This window comes from Doryrhamphus excisus, linkage group LG3, assembly GCF_037039965.1.
Source record: "Doryrhamphus excisus strain RoL-2023G ecotype Guam linkage group LG3, RoL_Dexc_Guam_v1.1, whole genome shotgun sequence".
NCBI classification, from domain to species: Eukaryota; Metazoa; Chordata; class Actinopteri; order Syngnathiformes; family Syngnathidae; genus Doryrhamphus; species Doryrhamphus excisus.
The window spans coordinates 13,470,178-13,490,482 of NC_136359.1; the positions used below are offsets into that span (position 1 = coordinate 13,470,178).

The 20,305-nt window shown below is 40.6% G+C and overlaps 1 protein-coding gene across 1 annotated transcript in view; it reads left to right on the forward strand.

Annotated features, from left to right (window-relative positions):
- The first annotated feature begins 6,784 nt into the window (after positions 1-6,784).
- LOC131128017 (GDNF family receptor alpha-2-like) overlaps positions 6,785-20,305 on the forward strand; it is a 72,794-nt gene continuing 59,273 nt past the window's right edge. The window contains exons 1-2 of the mRNA XM_058070486.2: positions 6,785-7,285; positions 8,130-8,471. Of these exons, the coding sequence (XP_057926469.1) occupies positions 7,234-7,285; positions 8,130-8,471 (394 nt within the window). The 5' untranslated portion in view covers positions 6,785-7,233. The remainder of the gene's footprint in view (positions 7,286-8,129; positions 8,472-20,305) is intronic.

A 20,305-nucleotide genomic window follows, 5' to 3' on the forward strand; every position in this document is an offset into this window, starting at 1 on the left:
ATATACATACACACATATCTACACATATATATATATATATATATAGTAAAATCTTGTTATATCGATATTGGTTATAACAAATTACTACTTATTACGATGCTATTTTCATTTCCCGGCAAATTTCTAGTCTTTTATGATATAATTAGTTCCGTTAGTACGATAACCGGTTGTTATGATAATCCGGTTACTACGATGCCCTTTTCATCTCCCGCCAGCCAATTTGGTCTGCTTATATCGATACAAAAGCATCTTAAATCAATCTTTGCTTAAGGATTTCAATACCAAAAAAGAACACGGCAAACGGCTGCTTCCAGTCAACTTCATTTTTCACACTTTCACCACCAGAGCACAGCACACACACCGATTCCCGCACTTCCTGGTTCACAGGTCATGCTCAACCTGCCCCACATAGCTGGCCAAACACTTGCCTGCAACCAACTGACATAGCATACACACCTATTCCAACGAAGACACAAGCGTTATGGAATTACGAGGTTACTTAGAGTCGAGAGAAAATGCATCAGATTGTTTAGAAATGTTAAACAATATTGAATCGTTTGTGTTAAAAGGTGAAAAGAGGAAGCAGAAGAAGATGGAAGATTTTTTTAAAGTACGTATTGCAGAATAAGTACAATAATAGTAATGTAAACATTGCAGTTTTTGTTTTCCATACATGTACTCATACATGTACTGAGTTGCAAGAGTGCGTTATGAAAATTATAAATGTTGCCCAAAAAATGTGCCCCATCTGACTTTAACCGAATTGTGTTATGTATATGAATGCAATCATTTTTTGCAACAATGTTTATGGTTTTGTCTGCTGAAGCGTGAGGATTTTGCATTGGTTGAATTTTAGAAAAGAAATAGTCATTAAAAAAGTGTAAAGACGTTTTTATTTAATGCATTGAAGCGCCGAAGAACTGGAGTCTGAGGCGGGGAGTGTCGAATTTGGGAGAAAACTTTATTTTTCTTGCCAACATTAACTTGCACTCTCTTGCTACGTAAAGGCATGAAAGACATGAAAGCCACAACAGGAAGCGAAAACCCCCGTCCCTCACGCCTACCCCTCCGGGTGGCAACACCTTCCCTATCGATAGTTCCGGGGTGAATTATGTCCCGCTAACCTATCACTACAGCGTAAGTTTATTTTTATTTACTGTAGTACAAAATTTATTGTAGTACAAAAGCATGCTAGATACGCAATCCATGAACTCAAGGAGAAAATTACATGCCATATCAAAGATCCGCCCACTTTTAATGCAGTTCGGCGCAGGATCGGATATATGGATAGTCCGGTTATATCGGTATTTTTTCCGACTCCCGAGAATATCGATATAACGAGACTTTACTGTGTATATATATATATATATATATATATATATGCACACACACAACACCTCATTACTACACATGTCTGAAAAGGAGCAGGAAGAAGCAAAGCTTATTAAATCCTACCCCTTCTCCACGCCATAGCAGTTACCAATTCAATAATGCAAGACTTTTATCTCAAGGCCTGGCCAAGACCAACCAAACCAAGAACTAACACAACATGGTGCGGACCACTCTATTTATATGAGGATTTTACAGTTCCTTTTGGGGGTCACCATGGAGAGTTTGGGAGAGCAGAGTGGCCGTAAAAGGAAATTGAGATGTGAAACCATGAAGTTGAAGGTCTTGGTAGAGGATGCAAACAAACACACTGATGAACTCCTGCAGAGACATCACATCATCATAGTGCAGCATTGCTATATTAACATATTTTCTTCATATAAAGGGGCCCTATTATGCTCATTTTTCCACCCTTTGTATTGAATCGTGGACTCCTATAGAGCAGCGATAACGATAACCACCACAAAAAGCGTTCTAGTTCTTCCAGAATCTGCACCTATTCAGCTGTATTTCTTTGGATTTTGTGGTTTTCGTGAAAATTGTCGTTTTAATGTATTCCATCCATGGCCTGGCTCCAGTTATGTGCACTCTGCTGGGGTTGGTCACACTCCCACTTGCATAGAAAGAGTTCTGGTTTGTGCCGCTAACATTAAACGGTATAGGAGTTGATGATAGAGTGAGTTGATAACTCCAACCATTTGTGCCTGATGGTAGCGTTTTTAGGAATTGTAAACAAATGTGGCGTTCCCTTTTGAGGCATTACTAGCAAATAAACAGTGGAGTAGCGTTTGGGGAAGAGTGGGGGAAGCAGAGCTAGGGGGTAGAGCAGAGAATTTATATATAAGGAAGTTCTTCTGTGATGTCACAAAGGGGCAGTTTACCACACCTTTTGAAACCAAACGTTTTGAGCCAATCCGAAACTCTGGCATCGTTTTACACGAGAATACTACATTCTAACTACATTCATAGGTCAGAAAAGTGGAAAAAGCACAATAGTTTTACATTATATGTGCCCTGCCATTGGCTGGCGACCAGTCCAGAGTTTACCCCCCACTAGTCAGCACATAGTCAGCTGAGATTGGCTCCAGCATACCCGCAACCCTAGTGAGGATAGAAGCGGCATAGAAATTGGATGGCTGGATGGAATGTTTTACACTGCAACATGTGGTGTTTGCACTTTGCGACTGCTCTCCGAAACATGCTAAAAATACACGCAAAACCACAGGTTTCAGAATTTAATAAATCAGATCAAAATGACTATATTTGTATCTCCTCCTCCCAGTACTCTCTGTGTTATGATAATGTTCATGTATTCTGCATATTCATGAGGCAAAAACGTAAAATGTATTCCATTGCTGTTATTAGATCAGCACTATCAACTTTGCACATGTTTTTATACACGCTAACCTTTATGCTAACCATTATTGATTAAGCCCAAAACAAAATTTTGGCATAAGCAGTGTGTGGTTATCTATGAATATTGTTAGAGATCGGTCTGTCATTCCATTTCATGACCGTGTTTCACTATATCTGCTGTAACAAAATTAACAAAACAGGAAGGTTTGACTGACAGCATATTGTTGTAATTAATTTAATGCCACATAAAATACATTGAGAATTACCAACAGTAATTTTAGAGCCATGTTCTGTGCTCGACCAGGGTCTAATAAGCATGCTGCGCGAGTCTCCCAAGATACGCATTAATTAGCTCATAATTCCTAATCTAATCAGTCATGCTTAACCTCTCCATGCAAGCCTGACAGTGTGTGTGCTTAATGTTTAGTTTATTAGCACCTGCAACGTGCATGGCAGACAGATCCAGGTGACCTTTGCCCTCAGTTAACCCCCGAGTTAAATTTTGTGTTTGCTAATCTGCAAGGCGAAACAAAACCTTATCAAGGCAGCTGCAGACACATTTCATTCAACCTAGACCCAAAATGAGACACTAAGAATGGAAATCAATGGTCAATTCAAGGTGTTCTTCTTGATAAGTTTTACTTCTACTGTAAAGTGCTGCACTAGTGCTTACGATGCAGCTTACTGTGTTTGTGTGCGAGCTTGTCTCGCCTCATTTGAAGCTGACACTTTGTGACTATAAGCGCTCATCTGACCTCTCGTGAGTCTTATGTGTTATCATTGTCATTATTTGCCTGCAAATACATCATGATGTGTTCCATATTCAGCATATTAGTCACACTTCTCAGAGGCAGGCATTTCTCCCCTCAGTGCTGTGCTCTTTGTTCACATGTTATCGTCACAGTCTGCAGCATCAACTGACTGATTTGCATGCAATGTGTGTGCGTGTAAGTGCTTATAGTGTGTGCTATATATTCTTTTAGAATAATACAAGATGTATGCGAGAAAAGAGGCATGTGTGGCGCATGTGTGAGCATCTCTCTGCAGTGTGTCCTCCTTCTGTGGAAAAATGCAGCATGCATGTGAGATACAGCACACCTATTGGCCGCAACATTAGGTACACCAGCAAAACTGATGTCATAATGCAATACAATGGGACACTTGCTATTAGTTTATATATTATTAATCATGCAGAGCTTAAAGGGAAACTGCACTTTTTGTGAAATTTTGCCCATCTTTCACAATCCTTATATGAAACATGAACACATATTTATTTCCCTTTTCTGGGCATTATAGTGCATGAAAATGAGTTAATTTCAACTAGATAACAATGAAGGTCATTGGAAATACGTATTTTGACGCTTAAGCATCACAAAAAAAAACTAAAAAAATACCAACAATGCTCCATTTACATAACGGACTTCTCTAGCTCATACCACAAGTTTGCTACAAAGAGTCAACAAGATGCTTGTTTGCTGTCAGTGATTTTTTTTTTTACCTGAGCACTGGAGCACACGTCTTGTGCGGGAACACAGAGCCATCTCAAGGAGAGCGGACATTGTAATGTTGTCGCTGTATCTATGCTGCCTTTATTGACGGAGGTAGCGTAAGCTAAATGGGGAGAACATGCAAACTCTACACAGAGATACCCAAGCAGAGATTACAGAACTAATTAAGAACTAATAAGGACCTAATGAGTAGTGTTTAGGGTGGGTCGTTCCTCATTAACTACTGTATTTTTGTTTACCTTATTGTAAAGTTTTACTGAATACCTCTGGGATAGTGCTAGTCAAAACTGTTGAGATCATTATTTTTATAAAGACATTTTCTGACACAGCTCTTGTATAATATTGGATCTCATTGGACTCCGGTCACTGACTGTAACACAGCAATGGAACCCCTTGAATGTGAGAAGAAAAGACATAATGTCTATCTAACGACAGTTTTTGACATTTCAGCTAATAAAAATGTCACCCCCCTGCTGCTTAGGTAACTGCCCTTGAGTGAAAAATTACTTTGGCAAGTGAAATTTTATGTTTTTTGGCAGTTGAAATAAAAGAAAAAAAGTACTGTAGTTTCCAAGGTAGCTGTGATGTTGTGATGTAATGGAACTTTTATTCAACAATTGTAATGCATGATCCGAACCACAGGGCAGTTGCAGGATATAGTGCAGTGGATGATTCTGAGAGACCCCCAAAACTCCAGAGGGAGACGAGAAGAAACTCAGACCAACACAAGTGGAATGAAGAATTCACCATTATAATGGCAGCCTGGGCTGACAGTCAAGCATCATTATGAGTCAGCCGCCCGGCACTTTGTCACTGTCACTGCCTTTAAATGGAGACTTTTGTTTTCAAGATTTGCTAAGATTTATGACATCCTCGCTACCATATGAGCGATGATGTACAACAAAGTCATTTTGTTTAATGTGAAACCACTTTGAAAAATGGCACATTCTGTAGGCTTGTCCGGTCTTTTCACCCCCCCCCCTCCCCCACCTCTGAGAACAAATATAATACCATGCATTGTGCCATATCTTTAATCTGCCTTTCAATCAAAGGCAACACAGATGCCATGTGCCAGGATATTGCTCAAATGAATGTTGTCATTTGGGGAGGCCAACTTTGAATCCACTGTAACAAATCTCCTCGGAATTTCTTTGATTTCTGTCACACCACCATGAATAAAATGTGGATGAAGACTGAAATGAGCTTAGTGGGCAGAATACAAAACGCTCAGTTTTGATTGGTGCTGTCATAGAGGTATTAATTGAACGATATGTTTATTATCGTGGTAGTGGATTGCAGTGAGCGGCACTGCGGTCGACTGGTTAGCGCGCAGACCTCACAGCTAGGAGGACCAGGGTTCGATTCCACCCTCGGCCATCTCTGTGTGGAGTTTGCATGTTCTCCCCGTGCATGTGTGGGTTTTCTCCGGGTACTCCGGTTTCCTCCCACATTCCAAAAACATGCTAGGTTAATTGGTGACTCCAAATTGTCCATAGGTATGAATGTGAGTGTGAATGGTTGTTTGTCTATATGTGCCCTGTGATTGGCTGGCGACCAGTCCAGGGTGTACCCCGCCTCTCACCCGAAGACAGCTGGGATAGGCTCCCCCCGCGATGAATGAATGAATGGATTGCAGTGCATCGTATTATACTGGGAGCTATTGCTAATATTAAAGAAATGTATGATGTATATGTAACATAACGCAAGGTAAAAATGGCATTACAATGATTGGGAATGGGAATGGAGTTTAACCACTAGCATTAACATAATGCCGGAACTACAAGCCCTAAACCTAGCCCCTATCCTAAACTCAACCCGAACTTGGTCAAGGGTATGCTGGAGCCTATCCCAGCTGTCTTTGAACGAGAGGCAGGGTACACCCTGGACTGGTAAGTCACAGTTGATGCTGGAGCCTATACACTGCCGATGGGGATGTCATCAAAAAATGTGAACTATCCCTTTAAATGATGTTTTGGGGTTTCATTATGAATAGTGCTTTTTACAATTGTAAGACAGCTAAGAAATGCATCTTAATATTTATATTATTTGGACCTCCACTGTACTGGGCAGAGTACACCCTGGACTGGTAAGTCACAGTTGATGCACTACACTGCCGATAGGGATGTCATAAAAAAATGTGAACTATGCCTTTAAATGATGTTTTGGGGTTTCAATATGAACAGTGCTTTTTACAATTGTAAGACAGCTAAGAAATGCATCTTAAAAATCTATATTATTTGGAACTCCACTGTACTGTCTCCACTGTACAAATTTGAAATCAACTCAAGATGCATATGTACCTAAGAAGTGCTGCACCGGTTATAACACAAGTGAAGGGAGGTCACCCCCCCCCCCCCCCCCCCCCCATTCCAGTAGCATTCTTCCAAGGTTCCTGCAGCCACATGTTACATAGCCTCCCTTGCATTTACACGTTCACCAATGAGGTCATCCCCTTACAGCGCCCTCTAGCGGGCTCCGACAAACTCTAACCCCTCTAATAAAACCCTTGCGATGCCTCCACCAGCGTGCAGTCAGTGCTGCGTTCACTGGGAGGTAGGCAGCACTTCCTGTCTGAGCTCAGTTTGACTTTGACTTCATTACAGATACTAACCGCTGACACACACTTCCACTTGAGGGGGGAACACATTTGAAGGACTTAAGAGTTTCCACAGAGGAGTAAGAATGCCGAGAGATGAAGTCTTCACTAGTTGGTCGCTATGAGCGCATATGGACGTTGACAAGCTGCTTTCGTGGATTGACTCAGTGACTTCTTTTTCAGTAGCGGTGTCTTCTTAGTTGATGTAAATTAAAACAGTGGATTATTATTATTATTGCATCGATGGTTCTTGCAGGTGCACTGGTATTTGGAGTTGAATGAGGATATTGTTCTTTTTTTCTTCTTGAGAGGCGGATTAATCTTTGGGATAAAAAACCCAACAGAAAACTCATTGGAATCCACATCCTTTATTCTTGCGTGAACATGAAGTCCCTCACTGCGTGGATGTGCATCTGCAGCTTTTTTCTGCTCTTAGGTGAGCTGTGAACTATGCAAATACATGTAAATTAGCAGTATTTTGCCATTTTTAAAGCAAAGCTAAAAAGTAGGTGACTTTTGGGAAGTAAATGCATGTTGTAATATATATTGCAATGAAGTGCCATGCACGGAAATTCAGGTAAAAATGCATGAAATTCGGAATGTATTTGTTGGTATTAAAATGGCTAATTGTTTCATAAACATATTTTCTCATTTTACTTGCTGGAGTACTATGAAAAATAAATCACAGGTATGTCAAAGTCCTGAAAAAGAGTAATTAGTAATGCACTGGATTGCACTCTTGTACCCGATGTCCCTTTCTGATGCAGTCCATCATCAGGCTCTGTTTTGAAGATGCCCACAAGGGGTCGCTCTTGTCCTTTCACCACTCTTCGCTGCACTTGCGTGTCGGTGGGAGTGGGTTGAGACTGGAGCTTCACTTATGTCATGTGGATGCACCTGTGGTCCCATATTATTCCCCAGGAATAAAGACATACAACATGTGATTAACAAATGCACTTTAAATTACATGTGATATATTTAGCAAATATTTACATTTTGATTTTGAGTAATTGCTTGGTGACTTGAAATAAACCAAAGGACGAAAAAATAACATTTCAATAACATTGTTGCATAACATTGTGACAAATGGCCTGTGTTGCACAAAGACTCCAGCGGACCATGAAGGATTTTAGCGTTCTGCTTTCAGCACGCCTTGTCACAGGCCATCAAACCTATTTATTGTTTCCTCGTCCAAACTGTTGCTTCCATAAAACGGGACTAAATAACCAGTTTATGACCCTGATCTTAAGCACTAAACACTAACAATTGTCTCCTTGTAGATGAAATGGCCTGTTCGTGGGACGGTTCCTCGGCTTTGTCCGTGGTGCCCTTGGCGGATGGCAACCCCGGGTCCGAAGGCGCTCCATCGGAATGGGTGGACTGCATCCAGGCGAGTGACATGTGCAACCAGAACCCTCACTGCAGCTCTCGGTACCGCGTGATGCGGCAGTGCCTTGTGGGTAAGGAGAAGGAAGCCATGCTGGACAACAACAGGGAGTGCCAAGCGGCCTTGGAGGTGCTGCTGGTCAGTCCACTGTACGACTGCCGCTGCAAGAGAGGCATGAAGAAGGAGCTGCAGTGTCTTCAGAACTACTGGACCATCCACATGGGACTCACTGAAGGTAGGGGGCACCTGATTTCTACTCAAATTGCAGCAATTGATGATAACATGAACATGGAAATATGCTTCCGAAATTGAGAAATTGCGCCCAATGAATGCATCAGTCAAAAAAAAACACACTAGTGGGAGAATGATTGTCCACTCTTGGCAAAGAACCATTTTATTTGAGAGAGATGAGGGCAGGCAGAAAATAAATTGTCTACAGAAGTTCCCAAAGCACACAGAAAACCACATTTTATATACGTAGTATATATATAAATGACTTTGAGAATTGTTCTCACAGCATCTGCATGAAAGTCAGGTACAATACGCGAGCCACTCCACTACCGATGGCCCACTTGACTGAACCTCAGGTCTTAATGTCGAGTAGACCTTCAGAGGCTATAGAGGTTATAGGAAGATGTACTTTGTTGATGCTCAATCCCCTTGTGTCCTCTTAAGGAGATACTTTAAACCCCGGATGAAAAATACATGCTTTCCTGCTTGCTCCATCCTCTCTGAGGTAATGGAGTCATAATGGGATTACATTAGGTGGACCTGTTATGGTAGACTTATTGTTTTTCACCTAAAGTGTTCCATATTACCATGTAATTAGGTTACGATTGTAACGCCCAACGGCCCTTATGTGTCCACTTATGCGGCGCATAAAATAGCACTCTTGTTGTAACTCTGAAACCCTGGATTTCACAGTGCAACACATTTAGAAGGTTAAAAAGTCACCTCTCCCTGACGGCCATCTGCCCTTAGTGTGTTTCATATTAAAGGGGACTTGTGCTTTTTCCACTTTTCTGACCTATAAATGTTGCTAGAATGTTGTTTTATTGTGTTAAACAGTGCCAGAGTTTCAGATAATGAGGTTTGCGCATTTGGAAGTGAGCCCTGATAGAAGTTTGAGGTGACTCTGAACACCCAGTTTCAGACAGTTTTCTCTAACACCGGCTCACTGTGACATCACATTGAGCCTTGTGAAAATTCACAGGCTACATCCAGCTGTTAGTTTTACAAATCGGCCGTGCCCAGAGATGGGCTGTAGGTGGGTGCAATACGAAAAACAGACGTTTTGGAAATCCAAGGAAATACAGCTGGAATAGGTGCAGATTCTGGAAGATCTAGAAAGCTGTGCGGGTTATGGTGTGTAGCTGCTCTATTGGAGTCCACAACTCAATACAAAGGACCGAAAATGAGTAGAGCAGTATGCTGCACGTTTTTGGGAATTTTGCCCAACATTCACAATCCTTACGTGAAACATGAACACACATTTATTTCCCTTTTCTGTGCATTACAACACAAGAAAACAAGTTAGTATCAGCTAGCTTACAATGCTGTCATTGCGATATACCTATTTTGACTATTTGACTATTGACTATTTTGAGCTCATATTAACTTATTTTCTCACTCTGGAATATACACAGAAAAGGGAAAGAAATGTGTGTTTGTGTTTCACATAAGGATTGTGAATGACAATTCCCAAAAAAGTGCAGAATACTGCTCTGGGCCTTATAGTGTAGAAAAGGGAGTTTAACCTCAAGAAGTACGGCTTGGCACTATACTCCGAGTCCCTAATCCCACAGAGGCACAAGCAGCAGTGTTGCCATGTAAAGAACATGATGCACTCAGCTGTTTTGACATGCGGCGTAATGGTGGAAATGCTTTTGAGGATTGTGGGCTTTTGTGTTGTGATCCGTGAAGTGATTCCCCGGGTTGACTGCTCATAGCACCAGCTTCACTTCATCACACTGATGGCAGCAGAGGGTGCCTGTCATGAGTTCAAGGCAAATTGAATGACACGGATGCTCCCTAGGCCTTCTGTGCCTCTCTGTCTGGTTGCCCATGTTGTTTTGTTCCTTCTTCTCATGACTTTTGTTTGTATTTGAATGCATCATGGCAGTTGTCTGACTGTCCTGTCTTGCAGTCTGTAATGTGTCCTTCACAGAGGTTGTGTCTCATTCCTCTGCAGCACCTTGTTCTTAGTCCTGTGTCACTTTTGGAGATGAAGCTGCTTTATCCCAAATGGCAAAGCTCTCACAGCACAGCTTTAATCTAATCATCCATTGTGCAGTGGAGTTTGCTTTTATTAACAATCCATGTACTACAAACACTCTTCTCTGGAAACAAACACAAAAGCCCTGAATCCAAAATCATTACACATCACTTTGACTATGGTTTGTTCATATGCGACAAGCAACAAGAATGCACCTGAGGTAAAAATGGATACATTGCTAGCATGAAGGCAAACACTGTATGCACATATTGACACTTTGCCGTGACCAAAGGCAGATGGAACATTTAGAAAGAGTTTCAGGACTGGATGATACATTTTGCAAAAAGTGCAGCAAGTGCTATTGATTCAGACAAAACTAGTTAGCTGTCTGAGGAAGGGGAACATAACGCCAGCGATGGGAAGATGGGCTCCTGTGATCTACACAGCTCAATAAACACACTGCATGGAAACAGGAGTTCAGAATATCATTCCACACTCAACCATATACGTACAGTGGTACCAAAGTTTTGTAATTGAAAGGTACAAAAGCCTAAGCAATTTTTCCCATTGGACATAATGCAAATCCAAATAATCTGTGCCGGACACCCAAATATGTGAAAAAAAAATAAATTCCTGCAGAAAAACATGTGGAAATAATTATAAATGACAAATGAAATTGATTAATGAATATTTAACTTTTACATTATATTTCACTTTTAACTTTATAGAAGACTCTTATTGGTGAAGAGGGCAAGGAACAGATGGAAGGGGACGCCATCTTTGTACTCTGTGATGAGTTATTATTCTAATTTGTTTTATTTAATCGTGTTTCTCACCTTCTTTTTCACATTTCTGGCACTCACAGCTTTCTTTGGCCCCATGGCGGATTATTTAGCACTCAATAAAAAATGCACTCGATGTTGTGGAATAATACAGTCCAAGGCAAACAAACATGTTAGTTGCGCACTACAATAACAAAGAAAGTGTAAGAAAACTGCTGCAAAATTCTTTTGAAAATGTTTTGGCAAAAAAATAATCAAAAACCGAGGCTTGGCTGTGTATGTTAATAATTATTTGCTTATTCTGCCCCAATTGTATTATCAATTGTAAATCTATTATCATCCATTCATTTTTGATGCAGCTTCTCCTCGCTAGTGTCACAGGGGAATGCTGGAGCTGACTTCGGGTGAGATCCAATCACACAATAATTCACGCTGACATTCATACCTATGGACAATTTGTAGTCATTACTTAACCTTGGAATGTGGGAGGAAACCAGAGTACCCGGAGAATGGGAAAACATCCAAACTCCACACAGAGATGTGACCAAGCTGAGATTTGTTCCGATCTCCCGAGTTTATTGCCAGCCTGTTAACCACTTGACGTGAGTGATGTCTTTTCACATAATTGTAAGATTTTGGAAAACCAAAAAAGTAACCATTTATTTGTCCCTTTTTATCCATTGTCTTCCATCTGATTTTTCTGTCTAAACTTGGCTGAGAATAAATGAGCATTTTGATCACAGGCATGGTATAATTCAAGGACATACTGTGGTGTCAGACATGGAAATGATTGCAGGAAAAAGGTGGACAGAATTTCTTTTGTAAATGTACTCTTTAAACAAAAAGACTTTCCCGCAAGTAAGCCTTTTGAATGGCAAGTGGTGCTAAAATGAGGATCACTTAAATAGCGTGGCTGATTTGTTCTTACAGAAGAAAAGATTATCTTTGAAATGAGACAGTAACCTCACCATGAACATCTTTATTCTCTAGAACAAAGTGTGACTTTGCCATTCCATCTAAGGCACCATGAAAGTACCTTGTAGATCAGTTCACAGACAGACGTTCAATATGACCTTGATAAATGTCTGCGTCCCTAGTTTTTTTTTTTTTTTTGGCTTTCGTTGAGATTTTAAAGGCCAAATGACAGGAAGATAAAGGCTCTCAAAAACTAAATAGTGACGATAACCCCTAAGAAAGCTCCCTTATCAAAGACCCTTGTCACTCTCCAGTTATATAACATGATTTTACTGTACCATTGTGTGTGTACTATTTTAAATCCACTTTTCATGTCCAGTCTACTTCTGTTTTGAACAAGACATTTTTCTTTAAAGGGGACCTTTGCTTTTTCCATTTTTCTGACCTATAAATGTAGTTAGAATGTTGTATTTTGGTGTTAAATGAAGTTTCATATAATGAGGTTTGCGCATTTGGAAGTGAGCCCTGAAAGAAGTTTGGTATGGCTCAAAACGCTCGGTTTCTAAAGGCGTGGTCAAACTCATCCTTTGTGATGTCACAGTGGAGCGGACGTCTTTATATGGGCATGGCTGTAAGCTACCGAGGCTCTCTCCTCTCCCCCAAGCTTTCCCCACTCTCTGCTCCTCTGTTTTTTCATTTTTTCATTTTAAAAAGATACATCACAGTTTATTATCAACTTCTCTACCGTTCGCAGCTAGCGGAGCGTGTAACCACTGAAAATTCTGTTGAAAAAGAAAAAAAAACCAATATGAATATTATATTTCTTGGCATAGTGTTGTGACTCCCATACAGTCATAACCCACAACAAGCTGAAACTAAAAGATGAACCCCCGATGTCACTCTGCCACCTGCTTTGCTCCCCTCTGGAACATATTTATGAGAGCACACACAAATGGAAGTCTTATTTATGTCTTCAGACTTTTTTCTTCGGGAAAAAAACAACACAAAATGGTTCTACTGCCTTTTAGCGAGACGTATAGTGACACAAACTGATGATACCAAATATGGTTCTTTGCCCTATCAAGCGAGACCGAAAAAAGATCACTGCCGCTGACCATTAATTGTTCCTAAAACAGTGCACGCTAACACTTCCTGAACCAGAATAAAGAGTTTGGATTTCATTATTTTGACATTAAATATCTTCCACGCTTGGCCTATAAACTGTAGTGGTAATTTGTGCAACATCCTTTCTCCACTGTTAACGGAATATCAGTAGAGCTATTAACTGGCTGAGTGAACACGCAATCCTTATATAATATGATATAATAATAATAATAATAATAGTAATCCCATATTAAAACAAATCACAAGGCTCTTAAAAAGCCCTACAGCTGCAAGATGCTGCAGTAAATTACCTAGGTAATGGCACACAAGGTCCTATAAATTTATGAAGTCAATAACGTTTTTTAAAAAGAAGAGCTCTTAATGAGAAGATGGTGGTGACACACAGCTATGTAAATGTACAGTATATACGCATAGACACAACAGTGTTTGTTGTTTTCCTCTGTCCTTTTCACCATGGTGGCCCTTTGCAGAAAAACAGGATTTTCATAAATGTTTGGCGACTATTATGCAAACTAAGCTGTTATTTTGTTGTCTGGTCAACATCATTAATATCTACTTTGGATGTGTCTGACTTCGTAATGACCATCCCTGAATTGAAATATTTTCTGTTCTTCTCTTACCAATGTGAATGAATTTGAAGTACTGAATCTGATCACTGTGATGCAGTGTGGTTCTCTCTACACAGTAGTTGCCTACTGCCTTTAGGCCATATTTTAAAGCTTAAAACCTCTCAAATAACAGGTGAGGTTATAATGTGAGTGTTTAAGCCACCGGCAGTGGTGCTAATGGCGACCTATTAACAATGTCTTTCAGCAGGAAATGGCAGCTGCATATAACGTGTCAATGGAGCACTTCTCTCCGGGTAATGAGTGTTTCTTGCTTTGACTTTATAACAAAAGCTTTGTGTCCCACAGGACCATAATCTATTTGCGGCAGTGGTAGTGGTGGGGGTGGGGGGGGTAATTACATCACCATCTGATTTGCATAATTGCATGTAATTAAAATGGACACCATAGGAGTAGGTGAAATCTCTTTGTGGTAAACATTTTTTTTTCAACCCAACCGCCCAAAGATGTATTTATACGTCTTTTATGTTTTTTTTTTTGCATGAGAGGTAAACAATTGGTGATGATGCAACTTCACAATAGAAGAGATCATGTGTAGCGCAGTTTTAAGCAGTTAAAAAGTGTATTATATAAAATCTTGATATGTATCTTTGCCTAGTATAAGAGCCTCTGCAGCAATCAGGAAGTGAAAAGGCTTGAGAGTCGTGTAGCGTTCAGGAGATTACACATTGAAGGGAAATTTGATTGCACACACGCAAATACATAGTTCAGTTCCAAATGTGAAAATTAGAAGTAGTTCATGGTGTTATATAAAAAGGGTTGTTTTATAGTGTTATTTATGTTATGACATAGTTGTTAAAGGCATTTTGGTTAAATACATATGGCTAAAGTGAAAGTTTTACTTGAAGGGTACCTTTTTGTTGCTACATATGGCAACAATGTTGCTAAGTTGGCAACACTGATCCTTCGAGTTATATCATATTCTCTGGCAGACCAGGTTAAATTAATTAGCAGAGTTAAACAGACAGTCCCATTATAATGTGTTTATGAATGAGGGCAAACAGGTAGCACCAGATCTGTTTGTGGTGGTCCAAATTGAATGAATTTGAAATGAATGTATAGGAATCACTGGGAAGTAATTATTATAAAAATGCTGCTTTGACTGGAACACCTATTGGGAGTCCACTGCAGTTCCCTTTCATTAGTGCTCTGGGCTTGGTGTGCATGCATGTGGCCTTGCAGGAATTGCAGTGGAATAGAACATTCAACGATCCCTTGCACACCTCCAACATACATTATTTCCTCAACTTTCCTGGAATGGAAGCGCTTTCATGTAGGGGACCTTTGAGAGTGCTTTAATTAGCTGAGCAAGCTTCCTCTGCAAAGAGGGGAAGACAGACTTTCACCCCCCCACCACCACTAATAATTTAGTAGGACCATTTGTACAAATGTTTAAATATATTAGGATATTTGTTTCAGAATCGCAACTTTACAAACACAGCATGTAAAGATTTGATTTCTGAACCACCTGTCTGTGAAGAAAATTTCAAAATTAAAAATGTACTTCATTAAATTGGTCCCAAATAAGCCATCCATCCATCCATTTTCTACCGCTTATCCTCACTAGGGTCACGGGTATGCTGGAGCCTATCCCAGCTGTCTTTGGGCGAGAGACGGGGTACACCCTGGACTGGTGGCCAGCCAATCACAGGGCACATATAGACAAACAACCATTCACACTCACATTCATACCTATGGACAATTTGGAGTCACCAATTAACCTAGCATGTTTTTGGAATGTGGGAGGAAACCGGAGTACCCGGAGAAAACCCACGCATGCACGGGGAGAACATGCAAACTCCACATAAAGATGGCCGAGGGTGGGATTGAACCCTGGTCTCCTAGCTGTGAGGTCTGTGCGCTTTGAACCTTACACAGTGGTTAACTGGTCGCTAGTCAGTCACAGGACACATACTGTATGTAAAAACAGCCATTGACACAACTGTGTGTGTAAGTCAGCCGAGTGAACCATGCACATGCAAAATCCATCCATATTCAGAGGGAAGCTGGAGCCTATCCCAGCTGACATAGGACACAGGGGAAAGTACACCATCAAAAAATAAAATCCATGCACAACCGTTTGATATATAAACATACATGTGAGAGGCCAGAAATGTTATTCTTCTGGTCCAAAATACTGACATGAGAAAAAGTCATGCAAAGATAAACGCGTTGGTGAGAAAACTAATGTGGACATTTCGTGGGGAATGATTTATTTTCTCCCTTTTCTTAAATGTCAGTTGTGCAAGGTCATCCTCTGAGTAGGCTATTACATCATGTTAATATCACAAGTTGCTTATGACGCGCAATATCATGTTAATATCCCACACTGCCTGAAATAGACGGCTCATAAGGATGCTGCTGCGATAGACTCCGAGTGGAACAATGGACAAGGCGAGAGGGAAGTAATGAGGGAGGGAGAACATTTAAGGAAGAGAAAAGAGTGAGGGGACAGCGGGGGGGGGGGGGGGGGGGGTTTACAAAAGTACATAGTATTCCTGGGTGAAACCATCATTACTATGAGCAATGGTAGCAGTCACCGGCCATTACCTTAGTCATCCACTGTCATAAGCAGAACATTTTTCCAGGCTGCCCCACATGTCGGGGGAGGCAGCTTCCTGCATGCTGAATATGTCCCCCCCCCCTCGGCCGACAGCTGGCTACTTCATCATCATAAGAAAGAACCTGTCGATAGCTTTTATATGTGATCAATAAGGTCTTTCAAAGCTCTGGTCTTTAAATGTGAGCACCAAAGCTGCCCCCTTTTTGATTGCTAAGGTGAACTGGGCAAGATAGCGTGGTTCGGATTTCTCGAACAGAGTGACTCTGCTCTGTACTAGAGGTTGGAAGGGGCAGTGAGTGATTGACAGGCCATGTCTTTTTTTTTTTTTTTTTGCACGGTGAATACGGCCATGATGGGAGTATTAAGACTTACTCCTCACAGCGCCACTAAATGAAAGTGCATTTCACAAGTCAACTTCCAGACCCGGAGGCTATCATCACAGCACGGCTCGCTGTGTGTGTTAGTGACTGCCACTTTCTCAGCGTCCTTAATTGAAATTGCTGTCAGCAGAGTCCTCCCCAATCTTTGCACGCAGGGGTTAAATTATTTGGTAAATACTTCTTCAGCCTAATTAATTATTTGGCTCGTCTTCCACCGTGTATGCGGCACAGCCATAAAAAAGCACTAATCATGTTTCACATTAAATATTTAAGCTGTTTGATAGCAACATTTAAGTCGTATTAATTGTATAGCGACCCAAATTCGCCTGTAGTTTTGATGTAAAATGTAAATTGGAAGGTTGATGCGATGAGGCCGCAGCAGTGCTTTTAATGATCCGTGTAACCTAAGGCGACATCATAAAAGGATTTCCTTTTACTGAAAGTTTATCAAAAGGAAACCAGTTTTCAATATTCCAGCGCCAGGCATATATAAAAATGATGATTTCAGTTAAGAGAGTGTGTAACTATCCATATTACCATTACATATTGCCGAAGGAAATATGAGGGGAAAACGCTTTTTTCTCTCAGGTTGCCCGCCTGAACGCCACAACGCAGCCGCCATATGCGGATATGGGACTTGAAATATTACCACGGGATAATCCAATATTCTATTTGTCAGGTTTGAAATTGAGTTTAAAATGTCAATATCACTTCAAAAGCGGAGCTGTAAACTGAATTTATGCTCCAAGATGCGTTCCGGGGAACGGGATTCAAAGAAAAAATGCACGTGTGCTGCCAGTTGACTTCATGTTTGCCCCTCATGCTAATGTAATGAATTTGACATATTGAAGCATTTCCTCCTCAAAAGCAATTTGACTCGCCAGATCTCTTGACAACTCATTTGCAAGCTTTTCGGCGCTCTGACAGCAAAACTTTTGTCACTTTTTTTTGTTTTGTTTCTGTTAAAATCTTTGTAACACTGGCCAGCTGTCTATTATGTTGCTGTTTGTTACGATTTAGGAAAGCTGTGACTTTTCCCCAACATTTGCCTGCAGTAAAACAAAGACTGTGAAATCAATCAACCAGGAGCACAATAAGGCACCTGTGAATGACAGTTATTAAAATTGACTTTGCTTGCAGCCATTAAGAGGTTGCCAAGAATGCCACGGAAAATCAAAAGGACAATCTCCATCACCTCGGGAGTTGAGCTTCATTGATAATGCATGCAAAAGGATGACTGATGCTGCGACTCAGCGAAGGCCTGATGGTCTGTCATGCTCTGTACTGTCAGACAAAATGAAGGCAAATGGAAGTCTAATTACAGCAATAAATCGTTGCCCCGCGGCTAAAAACATCATATCACAAAACAGCTGGGAAGACTTTTTCTATTGCTTGATGATAATGATTCTTGATTGGCTGCGCTATTTAAGAGCAGTGGTATTTAAGCACACAGCCAACTTGTATCATTCATTCAATGTTTAGTACTTGGAACAAACATGCTTTGGATGCCTTTTCTGAAGACTGTTGGTGTCAGTGCCATCACCATATTTATCCAGTTTCCATGAGAATTTACTGGGATTATTGTGACAATTCTTCAGCTGTTATTAGTGGAAAATGTACGTGTGGGTTGGTGACCCTAGTGAGGATAAGCGGCATAGAAAAATGGATGGGTAGATTCACGTTTGGGGGTTACTTTTGACATTTGTGTGTTTGTTTTTTATTTTGTATTTTCAAATATACAGTTACCATTCATTTATCACTTTTAATTGGTTCCAAACCCAACCAGGAAAACTGAATATTCATATTTTTATAAATGGAAGACTTTCATAGTATTTTTGTAGTTTATCCGTAAATTATAGAAAACCTGTTTACAAAGTACATTTTCTAACAATATTAGAGCCATCTCGACATTAAATAACATCAATATAGTCACCTTTACATTCATATTTACCAATATAGTAGATATAATCAGATATAATAAGCCACACATGGGTCTTCTTAGTTCAGTTTTAGCTTGTTGTAGGTTATGACTGCAACACTGTACAGTAACATTGTAATCGGTCTTATTGTTTTATTATTATGTTATCATTATTGTGCCTGCTGTAATGTAATTTAAACCTGCAATGACAGCCTTTTGCTCCCTTTGAGAAGCCGCACCACATAACCACAAAACAATCATTCATTCATTCATTTTCTACCGCTTATCCTCATGAGGGTCGGGGGAAGTGCTGGAGCCTATCCCTGCTGTCTTCGGGCGAGAGGCGGGGTACACCCTGGACTGGTCACCAGCCAATCACAGGGCACATATATACAAACAACCATTCACACTCACATTCATACCTATGGACAATTTGGAGTCACCAATTAACCTAGCATGTTTTTGGAATGTGGGAGAAAACCCACGCATGCAAACTCCACACAGAGATGGCCAAGGGTGGACTTGAACTTGGGTCTCCTAGCTGTGAGACCTGCTCGCTAACCACTTGTCCGCTGTGCAGCCCCAACCACAAAGCAGTGATTAATAATGTTTGAAAAACCATGTTAGAGTCAGGGAGCGATTTTCGAGCTGCACTAACCGTAATATTTTGTTGGAAAATGCTGTCAGAAGGTAAAATTCTGGTCATGATCAGATTTTAAAACAGTTTTTCAACCCCATAGTCAACCTGTCACCAGCATTAAGCCTGTGTTGGTGTGTGTGCCTTTGGCTTCATATGTCACTTTTGTATTGTATGTATTATTGTTTTTAACAGTAGTGGTTTAAAAGAACAAATTGAACAAATAAATATCTGTATTTGTCACAATTTAAGTTAAACCTGCCACTCGGGGTGAAAAATGACTCATGACAGTTTTGTACATGTGCATTGTACATGCACAGTCTCAAAGTGGGGATCAATAATTTGCAGTCATTGTGTGGTTCAGTGATTGCTGATGTTTGTCGGTAAACTTAACTAACGAATGTAACATAACTAATATACATGTAATTGTTATGTAGTGTCTGGTTTGTCGTCTCGGAGCAGGAAGAGGGCGGGATATAATGCTCACAGTATATTCAAAAGTAAGCCAAACATGCAGTACCTAACTCGAGCACGGATGTGGTTGTAACGTTTCAGTTTTTGGAGACTCTAAATTGTCCATAGGTATGAATGTGAGTGTGAATGGTTGGTTGTCTATATGTGCCCTGTGATTGGCTGGCGACCAGTCCAGGGTGTACCCCGTCTCTTGCCAGAAGACAGCTGGGATAGGCTCCAGCACCCAACCGTGAGGATAAGCGGTACAGAAAATGGATGGAAGGAAGTCTGACTGGTGGCTTCAATTTCAGGCAGTGACAGTGACACCATGTGGTGTATTTGTCAGAAAAATAATAGCAAATAATAATTTGTATGCAGATATTCATGAGGAGAAGCTTCTAAAAAAAATAGCTATTTCCTCATGCTTATGCAGCTTGAAAATAGTCCAGTTTGGA